At 37.0% G+C, this 12,671-nt stretch overlaps 1 protein-coding gene across 2 annotated transcripts in view; it reads left to right on the top strand.

Annotated features, from left to right (window-relative positions):
• The window catches only part of EZR (ezrin), a 44,218-nt gene that overhangs the window by 16,560 nt on the left and 14,987 nt on the right, over positions 1 to 12,671 (top strand). For both annotated transcript variants that reach the window (XM_081945782.1, XM_081945781.1), the window contains exons 3-6: positions 4,063 to 4,146; positions 8,102 to 8,197; positions 10,183 to 10,457; positions 12,294 to 12,377. In XM_081945782.1, the coding sequence (XP_081801908.1) occupies positions 4,063 to 4,146; positions 8,102 to 8,197; positions 10,183 to 10,457; positions 12,294 to 12,377 (539 nt within the window). The remainder of the gene's footprint in view (positions 1 to 4,062; positions 4,147 to 8,101; positions 8,198 to 10,182; positions 10,458 to 12,293; positions 12,378 to 12,671) is intronic.

Genomic DNA, 12,671 nt, shown 5'->3' with positions numbered 1-12,671 from the left:
TTGTTTTTGTTTATCATGTTAACATTTCAGACTGTTTGTTTTTTCAAAAGATTAAAGTAATATACCTTGAAACTAGACAGTATGCAGCATTTTCTCTTCTAGATTTTAGTTATGATCGTTTAAGTTGCAATGTATAAGAAATGTAAAAGGTTTAAACAGCTTTGGTTTCCCAGGGCTAAATAAGATCAGGGTTTTTAAGCTATAAAGATCAAAGTTCAAACTGTAGTTTGTGACTTTACGCTCGTATCACTTGTTGTCTGCTGACAACAGAACACAGCACACAAATAACATTTCTGCAGCTAAAAGATTTAGATTATTAAAATAGACTCAAGCAGCAAGGTTATTTTTTTAATAATTCCTTTTAAAATTTTGTATTACTTAATATGATTAAACATATAAAATCATGAGATTGTGAGTAGATCACAAGAAGTACAGTAATGGTGCGTAAAATACATAAAGGTCTCTATGAAAATAAAGAGAACATTCTTGTCAAATTTAAAATTTGCACAGAATGTTTATGTAGCTACTTAACTCCAATGTTCAGATGATCTATTAGAGTCTATATAGTCTCTAGGCCAGTGATGGCTAACCTTTTTGTTATCGCGTGCAAAAGTGCACCCATAATGCAATGTGCACGTGACACCCCCCTGCACCCATAATCCCTGCACATGCACGTGTGACACCCCCCCCCCAGAGCTCCCTTTTGGCCTCCCTGCAGCCTCCTGGGACCAAAAATGGGCCACTGGGGGATGCACCGCACACACACCCATGCTCCCCCCCACCCCCGTACATGCACACACAACCCCTCAGTCGCCCATGTATGCTCACGTGTCTCCCACATGTGCCTCGTGTATGCACTGCAGAGACCCAAAAATCAGCTGGCTGGCGGGAGGTGCGCCTGCATGTGTGGTAGAGCGACAGCTTACATGCCCACAGAGAGGGCTCTGCATGCCACCTATGTCACACGTGCCGTAGGTTTGCCATCTAAGCCATTTTATCCTTTTTTCCTATAGTTCTCCATATTCTTGAAATTTAAAGCACTGTTGAGATCAAATGGCTTTACAGCCATTATATTATCTGCAGTAAAATTTGATAGTAGAGAACAATCTATTACTCCAGAATCCTGTGCAATCCCTGAAAGTCTTATGTGCAACTATTAGATCTCTAAAATTGTGTAAAGTTTAGTGTAATAAAAGCAGATATGTGTTATCAAACCTTGAGTGGGAAGTGATTCTTTTTAGTTGCATATAAAAGGAAAGATTTTTGTAGGTAACCGCATCTAAGCTACTTGGCTTATCCCCCCAAAATTGATAGGGTTATATAGACCAGGAGGGAATAATTAAGCTATAGGCTAAACTGAAAATTGCATAAGAAGTGGCCATTGCAAATGGCCTTAGTTTACTGCTTTGCATGGTTCTAGTACTAAAGTTTTTGATTTGTTCACCCCTCGTGTTTCAAACAGCAAATAGCTTCTTTTCTTTTTCTTTTCTAATTTTTATTAAATAAGTTTTCAATAGAATAAAACCAGTACACATTTTGAATCATAAAAAAGAATAGGGAAAAAGAAATAAAGCAAAAAACACAGAAAAAAAATTGTAATTCTTTTGTGTTTTAAGTAGCAAATATTTTGTTTCTTTTCCAAGAAAATAATTTCAGCCAAAGAAAAAAAATTATGGCAGAAATAGTGGATTACGAATGGAGCAATTACTTAGTTTGTACTATAAATAGAAGCTAATAAGAGAAAGGAACTGTTTTGTGTTAATGAATGTAACATGCATGTATTTTCAGAACAGAATAACCAGTTAGAAGGGATCTTGGAGGTCTTCTAGTCTAATTCAATGCCCCTGCTCAAGCAGGAGACTCCATACCATTTCAGACAAGTGATTGTCTAGTTTTCATTGTCCAGTATTAGATCATGTTCATTATATGAATATGAATATACATTAATATAATAATATTTGCTTTCCTCAATTTTTATCTGGCTTTGGTCAGCTTCCAGGAAATCAGAACTGGAAGGTGCTATTTTGTTAATAGCTGCCTGCATACATGTATGCAAATCTATGAGTTGCACCCAGAGCATCCAGGAAGAAGGCAATAATAGTAAAGTATTACAGGTCGTCTTTGACTTACCAATCACTTAACAAATGTTAAACGTTACAATGAATTTGAAAAAAAGTTAGTTACCATCCATTCTTGAAGTTATCATTGCTGTACCACCCCAGCAGTCACAGTCATATGATCTCACTTCAGATGTTTGACAACCAGCTCCCATTTGTGACTTTTTTGCTGTTTTCCATTGGTAAGCTGAATTCAGACTTATGACCATGTGGTTCACTTAACAATGTGGTGTCTCACTTTGTAGAAACAATTTTAAAATTGGATCCGCTCACACGGTGACTAAACCTAGGACTACAACAACATACAGCCAAAATTCCAGGATCAATATGGTCGTAAATCAAGGACTCCTGTACAATATTCTCAAACTTGTACTAGGGCAGGGATCTCTAACCTCTGGGCTGTTTGCCCATTAGTGGGCCATGAGCTGTTTGCAACCAGGCCGCACAAATGGTGGGCGAGCAAATGCGCATCCCCACTTCCCATGAGCAAATGGAGCTGCATGCACGCTTACCAGCCACTTGTGAGGAACTGCAGAACTGGAAAGATTGGGGAACTATGTACTAGTGTGAATGTATTTCATTGATAAGTATAATGTAATTGTACACTGCCAACAACATTGTTTTATATTTCTAATGCTATGTTCTCTACCATATTGATAGCCATGAACATTTTCTTTTTGTGACCTTTGATATGTCTTCATCAACCTAATGCCTTTAAGATGTGTTGGTGAGCATTAATCATCTAGCCAACTGGGAGTTGTAGTCCAGTAATATTTTGGGGTATTTGAGAAGGCCACATATATTAATTATGCATACCCTGGAATATTTGAATTTATAAAAGAGCAGACCTCAATCTTCTGAAAATCAAGAACATTGAACAAAGCATTTTAAAATACGTTTTTCATTGAGAATAGGAAAAAAAATGGATGTGTCCAAAATAACAATTTCACATTATCTATATATCAGATCAAAAGATAAAGATGTGGCTGCCTTGGTATAAATCTATTGATCTTTTACTAGAACCATACATTTAAGTACCTAAAGGGTATAGTTTATTTATTTCTTTATTTCTTTATTAAATTTATAGACCGCCCCCTCTCCCCGAAGGGACTCGGGGCGGTGTACAGACCACACAATAAAAACAGTATACAAAATTAAATATTCTTAGGTACCCGTAAAATCAAATTAAATACTAGGCTGTACAGTATGATTAAAAATTAAAACAACCTAAAAACCTACCCCTAAAATTTTTTAATGCAGGCTAGAGGGACACAAAACTACAGTTAGGCCAGGCCAGCTAAGTTGAACAGGTGGGTCTTAAGCTTCTTACGGAAGGAGCGGAGATAGGTGGTTATTCTAATATCGGGGGGGGAGGTCATGGTAATGATTGAGAGAAACATTGAAAATTCTAAAGTAATAAGTAAATCTTAACATGCAGTGGAATCCATGGAATTTAATGTGCTTTGTTATAAAGAGCCAACAGTACTGATAACTAATAATAGAACAAAAAGTGACCAGTGCAAATTGCCAGTCATTTATTTTGCAGAATGGGATTGTTAATTATCTTCATGGCGCACATTCTTCCTTGATTACATAATGATATGTTCAGTAAAAGTTAAGTTACTGTTGGCATCCGAATAGGTAAGAAACCTGGCATCAGTCTTTGAATGTTTGGATTAGTTGTCTTACCATATTCAGTATTAAATAGAATTCAACATTCGAAAAAGAGGTCATTTCATACATTTTGAACCTAGAATGATCAGTTTTAATATTTTGGTAATGCATTGATTTTAGCCAGAGTCATGTGCGAGAGATAAATGGCTGTATGAAATAAACATTATAGTTCGTATTCTCAAATTAACATACTTTCCTGTAACTAGCTATGAACTGGGAAATTATTGAGCCTATTTATTTCCTTATGCATTGTTTTAATCTTTCCTTCTAGGTCAATGTTCGAGTTACCACAATGGATGCAGAACTGGAGTTTGCCATCCAGCCTAACACTACAGGGAAGCAGCTGTTTGACCAGGTTAGTATAAGCATGCATGGAATTTTAAAAAAGAAAAAGAAATTGCAAGTGAGAATAAACTACCACTTATACTGCCATCAGCTGCAGGTTCAATAAATGTGGTAGTTGACATTTCCCTTGCCATTCTATTTAACGTTAAGCTAGGTTTTTGACTTTTCATTATTGTGTTTTCATAATGAGATTACTATCAGCTAACAAAAGTTCTCCCATGTCTTTTAATATATTTCTTATAGATAAAAAGACAATGTGCATCCATAACTTATCCCCCTTCCTATTCTGAAGCATTTCATTTTCCCAGGCTCATATCTTGTAGCAATTTCTTATTCATTGTAAAGGTTCCTCTGAATACATAACACAGATGTGTTATGACACACTATTAGCCTGAATATAACTAATATTCTGTCACCATTTGCAGATCAAAGGACTTGTTGTATTGAACAGAACAAATTTAAATCTCTTAATAAGTTTTGTTCTCCTTATTACCTATCTTACATTAACCATCTGATCATGTATCTGTCTGCCTTTTTGGAAACTTGTCTGTTTATTCCACATAAAACTTCATTATTCTTCACAGGATCTTAAGCAAAATGTTGTTTTATTTAAAAAAAAGATAGTTGTTGGGTTTTTTGCTTCTTTTTCATCTCTTTTTCATTAGTATCTTTACCTTAGCTGTATATTTTCCTGTGATTTTTCCAAACCTCAAGTTGTACCTTATTTTTTCTTTTATTCACTATTTATTTATATTTTTGATTGAAATAGAGGGATCTAGGAACCATATGCAGTCCACTGGTTGCCTATATTATCCTGCTATAAAATGATCTATTAGGTTTTCTTTTCCCACCATTGGGGTGGGATGGCATTATTGGATGTTGAGTAAGTCTGTTTGAAAATAGTGAATTAAAATTCTGAAAAACAAATCCTAATGCACTTTCTTAGAATTCTAATTAGAATGACATAACAATGACATTGAATACTCAGGACTGATTATTGGTGATGTTAGCCTTAATTAACTTTCAAATCTTTAACAGCAATTTGCAAGATGTTCAGTCTAGGCTACTATCATGTTCTCTATTGAACAATTTTGCTGCTGTGCCCTTCCACTTTTCAGTTTCAGGAAAGCCAATTTGGCCAATCGATTGCTTTTCTCAGAATATACTGGCATACTGTATAAATTTTTAAGCACACAAGTGTACACTCACAAATATTAGCAAAGTTAAATTAGATATATATATAATACACTAAATATAATAAAAACTAACATTCACATACCCTGTTTCCCCCCAAATAAGACCTCCCTGGATAATAAGCCCAATCTTGCTTTTGAGCACATGCACTAAAATAAGCCCTCCCCTAAAAAAATATGCCCTCCCCCAAAATATTGCAACACAGCAGCAGCTATGAGGTGACCACACCCACTACCTCCTGCACCTCAAAAATAATAAGACCTCCCTGAAAATAAGGCCAAGTGCCTATTTCGGGGGTCAAAAGAGAAAAAGACCCTGTCTTATTTTCGGGAAAACATGGGGGGGGTGTTTGTAAACATGGACATGTATTGCAGGCACAGCATTTTGTTTTCTTTTTTTCCTGCTTTTCCTGACTAACACCTACTACAGATTTTTTTACAACAGGTTTTCCTTGCTAGTGTAATAACTATAAAACTTGCTTTATTTCCCCTATTTGAAATTCAGCAGGATTTTTGGGGGGTGGGGATGTTTAATTACTATTTTTATTATCCTGAGCTACCTACTTTTTCTCAATGTTTTAATTCTGGTGCATATATTTTCCAGCCCAAGTAAATAATCAGAGAAGACAAAGAACTTGAACATACCTATCCCTGAAATGTGTCTTTTAAGGAAGCAGTTCTAAAACATTTTTTTTCTTTTTTTCATTAATTTTTATAATCTTTATTTGGGAATTCAAGCTTCTATATGTCTTATGTCTTAATGCCATGAGGAAATATGCCCAGAAACTTTTTCATTTTTACCTTGCTTATATCATTTTCTGTTTTCTACATGAAATGAAACCAAACCCTGCACTTTATCATGTTATCCTGTGGAGGGATCATGATAGATAGTTGTTTTATTATGATTACTGCTAATTAAAAGTTGGAAGATACTTTATCTTAAATTAAATGCAGTAACCAGAGGGAAACTACAGCTACTGGATTATTGTTTGGCTGGAGGCAAGTTAGTTAGTTTGTTTGTTTATTGATTGATTGATTAAATTCATATTGTTGCCTATTTGCCATGGTGACTCAAGGCAGCTTACAGAATAGTTAGTCAAGATATCTATCAATAGCCTACAATTTGTTCAAATTAGTGAACAGGTCAGAAAAAATAAATAAGTTAAAGCAATTGTCACGAACTGTAAACAATCAGAACATTTGTCAATGCAATTGACAATGGTCAGCAATTGTCAAAATATTCATTTGATACAGAAAACAAATTGATAATGTTAAAGTAAAACTTCAACAGCAAGATAGACGCTATATAAATGTAATAATAAATTTAAAAAATGTATTATTTTGAACCTGATTTTCTGCTTCGGCCATTGATTTCTCAAGGTAGTAAGATTCTTCGAAGGCTTTCATATCAGTATACAAAATCTTTCTTGCTCATCTCCCTTCTACCATTGTTCTTCTACAAATTCTACAAATATGAATCATTCTTCTATTGCACAAAAAATTCCTTTCTATTTTGGCTGCTTATAGGAAAATGCCATTCCTCTGGCTTCCAGCTGCTCCACTCTTCTTCCCTTTTCTCTAAATTATGCTTATGATCCACACTGAGGCACTCTGGTCGAGAGCTCTGTATTTCTCATCTCTCTACAGTGGCTTATCCCTATTGCTTGCCAGGTTTATTACCAGTATGAGTGAGCACCATTTCTGGAAGGTGGGAACAGACAGTGTCACCCACATATACCCAATCACAAATTCTCCACTTACAGAACTGTATTTTCCTACTTCTGTTGACAAGGCGGGTCATAAGTCACTTTTTTTAGTGTCATCCTAACTTTGAATGGTTGTAAATCAAGGACTACCCTTATAAATTGTTAATAGCAATTTCACTATGTTCCTCTAGTTCAGTGTTTCTCAACCTTGGCGAGTTTAAGATGAGTGGACTTAAACTCCCAGAATTCCCCAGCCATTTCTTATAGACTTGGATTGCTAGTTAGGAGCCCCGGTTAATTCCTCCAAAAATTTGAAACTATGGAATATCAGAAACTCTACATTTTTTAGGCCACACAGCTACACAGGGTCAGGAAGATTCATGTTTGAGTTTAAGAGGTGATGAATGGGCAGCAACATGTAGTTGCCCTCCGTTGCTGTTCCCTTAATACTTCCTTAATTCAAACATGTCTTTTCCTGAACCTCTGTTGCTACATTCAAGTCCATTGCACTGTTTATACAGAAAATAACAAATTGCTACAAACGGGAAGCAACCATAATGTAGAGATATAACCTTTGACATAAAAAATAATCTTCCAACATGCATATTTAATTACGTTGCATTAGTCTTCATTGATTTATAAAAGATGCAGTATTCAAACAGCACTGTCATGCTTTATTAAGGTGGTGTTATTATTCAAAAATACAGTATGGGTGCAATCTGAATTTTCCTTGGGCAAGACTCTGAGCCTAATGGGGTTACTGTTATAACAGTACTATTATAAATGAACTTATTTCAAGCAGAAATTGCATTTTAGTTTAACATTTTGAATAGTATTCTAAATAACTGTTTTATATTTTAATCTATCAGCATGAACCTTTCCTTCAGTCTTTGAAACCAGTTCTTTTTTTCTCAGCTGAGATTAGAAAGTTAAGCGTGGATGCAACACTTTTTGTCATTTGCTTGACATGGCAAAACTTTAATGGTTTAATATTACCTGTATGAATTGTCTCAGGAAGTGTTACAGCTTTAAACCCACTGCTTCAACATTCCCTAATTCCTTTCAGGTGGTGAAGACTATAGGTTTGCGTGAAGTATGGTACTTTGGTCTTCAATATACGGATAATAAAGGTTTCCCAACCTGGCTGAAGCTTGAGAAAAAGGTAATGAATTAAGCTAATTTTGATTGTTAAAAGGTCCAAAGATAGGTTTGCACTATTTAATTGATAATCAGTTCAATCTAAATCTTTAAATCAAATCAGTCTCAGAAAATTATTTTTCCATTGACCTATTTGCAAACATTCATAGGAGGCATAAATAGTATTAATATCTGTTAGGAAAAAAGTGAAGATATAATCTGGACCTGCACTACTTAATACTTGAACAGATTAAACAGTATGATGGTATTGAAAAAAACATACAAAGTTTATGTTAGTCTATCACAAGTCTTTCCAGATTGTGCTCAATTCGTGCAAAGTAGAAGTTTCCATCTCCCTCCCCCTAATTTTATAAAAGTATATATTGATAGCTTTTGCAGTCAGTTCAGTTGAACTGACAATTGAAACAACTGTGTCAATTATTAATGTTAATTTAGTAAATGCTGTTTAAAATGGCTAATCCTATAGGCTTAACACAATTTATTTTGTGCATAGTAGGAATGCTGATGCAGAAAAAGCAATTTAAAGGGACTATATAAATCCGTAAACTCAGGTTATGTTGTGATACCGAGATAAAGAACTTGCAAGCAGTCAAGAACACATAATCTAAGCGAGACAATGTTTAAAATACTTAACACCATTTTATTTTCCATTATTGTAATCCAGTTGTGTTATAATGATGGATAACTTTTCCCTAGTGGGCCCTTATTAAGCAAATAAACAAAGAACAAGCATACTCTGGTTGACACATGGAGGGAACAAATATTAGGAAATATCTCCAGCTTTCCTTACCACAAAGCTAGATGTGTAAACAGCAGCCTTTTTGTTTTTTGAAAAGACATTTCACTTCTGTTAAGTACTAAAGCAATTTCCATTTCTTTAGTGCAAAAAGTTTGTTTGCGTATTGTGTGAGAGAGAATGAGAGAGAGGGGGAAAGAGAGAAGGAGAGGCAGAGGGAGAGAGAGGGAGGGAGAGAGAGAGAGAGAGAGAGAGGGAGGGAGAGAGAGAGCGAATGTATGTTCATGCTCACTGAAAGTTAAACATCTCCTGATAGTGCAAACATCCTGAAAGATAGTTGGTCCTATTCCTAGACTTATCAAATCCTGATGTTTGCTACAGGGAAAAAACAACCTCAGAAATGTAGAGATTTCCTTGCTCAAACAACCCTTCCCTCCACGCATACATGTCGCCAGGTTATATAATATGACCCGTATTACCAATAATGGAGAATATTTGTAACTAAGGGTTGAACGGAGGGGTCCTTGGTGCTCCCTGAGCCTATCCTGTTTCCCTGAAAATAAGACCTCTCCAGATAATAAGCCCAATCGGGCCTTTGAGCACATGTACGAAAATAAGCTCTCCCCGAAAATAAGCCCTCCCCGAAAATATTGCAACACAGCAGCAGCCATAAGGTGACCACGCTTGCTGCCTCCTGCACCTCAAAAATAATAAGGCCTTCCCAAAAATAAGGCCAAGCGCTTATTTCGGGGGTCAAAAGAAAATAGGACCCTGTCTTATTTTTGGGGAAACACGGTAGTTGTTCCCTTGCAGATGTTTCATTACCCAAACAAGGTAACATAATCAGGAGCACTGATAATGTTACCTGGTTTGGGTAATGAAATGTCTGCAACAAAACAACCGAGCTCAGAGAGCACCAAGGACCTCTCATGACCTTCCTAATAGTTACTGAGCAACATTATTGATCAAGTCATAAGAATCAGAAAGGCAATTGAAATGGTTTTTTTGGAGGCAGAATAGCTTTTTATATGTAAGTAGAGGCTGTTGTTTTTAAAGATTTAACATAAGTTGATTCTTTGGAGCGGGAGACAATCATACGAGTTCAAAATATGTAATAACTTGATAATAAAAACTTGTATTATTGAGTCAATCGGCACCAAAATTGAATGAATAAATATCTCTGTGTTTAACAAGTTAGTATTTCATAATTTACTGATACTTATTGTTGCTCCTCTTAACTTATCTCTCTTTAGGTCTCTGCTCAAGAAATCAGGAAAGAGACTCCTCTCCAGTTCAAATTCCGGGCCAAGTTTTTTCCTGAGGATGTGTCTGTAGAGTTGATCCAGGATATCACGCAGAAACTGTTCTTCTTGCAAGTGAAAGAAGGAATTCTTAGCGACGAGATCTACTGCCCACCTGAAACTGCTGTCCTTCTTGGATCTTATGCTGTGCAATCCAAATTTGGAGATTATAATAAAGAACTGCACAAGGCTGGGTATCTCAGTTCTGAACGTCTGGTCCCCCAGCGGTAAGCACTTCTGTTGAAACCCTGAGGCCCAGCTCTCCCCAATTCTTATTCTTCCAGATAAGAATGTGGGATGTGTAAAAGACACTTAGAACAGATTTTGCAGCTGTTACGACTGATAGCCAATGTATTAAGAAGAGAGTGACACAATAAAATGAAAAGTCTGAGGTTCGCTTTTCAAAATGTTGATAAAATACCACTAATAGAAAAGAACTAAAGTGTGTTGTAATTTTCATGAAACTTAGCACAATTTAAGATTTTTAAAAATGTTTTAGAATATTAGGGATGCTCATTGCTTATGGGGTTCTAGTACTGCACATAATAGTTAGCAACTAAACATGGTACCGTGTTTCCCTGAAAATAAAACAGGGACTTATTTTCTTTTGCCCCACGAAACAAGGCCTTGGGCTTATTATAGGGGGAAGGCTTATTGTTTTGGGGTTGCTGGGAAGCTGCTCCCTTGCGAACTGGCTCCCGAAGAGCCAGGCACAGCTTCAGGGATGAAGCAGCCATGAGGTGACCACGCTTACGAGCAACTGCCCGGCAAACCCCCTCTCCAGCCGGGCAGAGCGCCATTCACAGACCTAGGGTGTATTCCTAAGGCGCCAAGACACGTGGCGCTCTGCCTGGTCCCCAGCTCCCACGGTTTGGCACATTTGGATATCCCTAGGTCAGTGCATGGAGCTCTGCCCGGCTGGAGAGGGGGGTTGTGCGAGCGTTTGTTCCGCCCCTGCTGCGCTCCGAGCGTAAGTTCTCCAGCTTCCAAACTCCACTTGGCAGCAGAGTCTTCCAGCAGCGGCTGCTCTAGGAGTGCGCTCTATGGTTGTGGGCCGGCTGCCGGACAGAGAGTCTTCCAGACAGAGAGTCTTCCAGCAGCCAGCCCACAACCATAGAGTGCACTCCTAGAGCGGCCGCTGTTGGAAGACTCGGCAGCTGAGTTTTGGAGTTTGGAAGCCGGAAAAGAAGTTATGCTCGGAGCATGGTGGGGGCGGAACAGGCGCTCACACAACCGCCTTCTCCAGCCGGGCAGAGCTCCATGCACTGACCTAAGGGGGTATCTCGAATGTGCCAAGTCGTGGGAGCTGAGGGGCGGGCAGAGCGCCAGGTGGCTTGGCGCCTTAGGAATACCCCCTAGGTCAGTGAATGGTGCTCTGCCTGGCCGGAGGGGGGTTGTCCAGGGGGCTTATATGCGGGGGGGGCTTATATTTTTGCCCATGCGAAAAATGTGGCAAGGCGTTAGTTTCAGGACAGGTCATATTTTCGGGGAAACACAGTAGTGAGGCTAATACTTAAGGTTTTGAATCAATCGCTCTTCTCAAACTACTTCAAAGGATGATTGTTATAAGGAAAATTAAAGGAACTACGTGTACCACTTTGAGGTCTTGAAATAAAATGTGATCTAAGCCTAATGAAAATTGCAACAAACAAATGGGGAAATATTATCAACATAGAGTGTCAGTTGAATAGGTCTATTATTTCTCAATTCACTTCTGGTTTCAGTTAGCAAACTAATAAATTGCTGCTACTTAACACTGCCTTAAGGCATCAGTTTGTTCCATGGAACTCGAGTACAAAAATCATTGGCCCAGGAATTTTTGCAGACATTTGCACATCCTTAAAGAATAACTTTATAGTAAAGCTAGAGTTTAATCATTAAAAGACTAGTATTGGAATTTGATCAAGGTTCATTTTTTTAAAAAAAATCTCAAAAAAGTGACTTTTTTTACTTTAAACGTTTTGTGTCATCTTTTCCATATACCCAAGTTCGCTAGCACATGGCATTTTTGTAAATAAAACAAATTAAACCTTACATTTCATGGTATACCTTTCTATTTTTAGAGTAATGGATCAACATAAACTATCTAGAGAACAATGGGAAGAAAGAATTCAAGTGTGGCATGCTGAACATGGTGGAATGCTTAAGTGAGTTATATCATTGAATTTTTTTTATTGACTGTTAAAAATTGGTCTTAATTATTTTCAAAATGTACAATGTTTAATTCTCTTCTTCCAAACCCACATATGAAATCTAAGCACTAGAGAAGACTTTTAAAGCACCACTTTCTTTGAAGTACCTTTTGTTCTGCACTCATTATATTAAATTACTATTGATATAAATAAAAATATCCAGCATGTATATACTATATAGGCAAATCCAAGATGATCCAATAGAGTTAGTGAAATAATATTGAACACACAATGGAAAAAAACATAAAA

The sequence above is a fragment of the Natrix helvetica genome (genome assembly GCF_964273705.1).
Source record: "Natrix helvetica genome assembly, chromosome: 2".
Taxonomy (NCBI): domain Eukaryota; kingdom Metazoa; phylum Chordata; class Lepidosauria; order Squamata; family Natricidae; genus Natrix; species Natrix helvetica.
The sequence above is the reverse complement of the archived record's forward strand: the minus strand, read 5'-3'. Positions and strand labels throughout refer to the sequence as shown.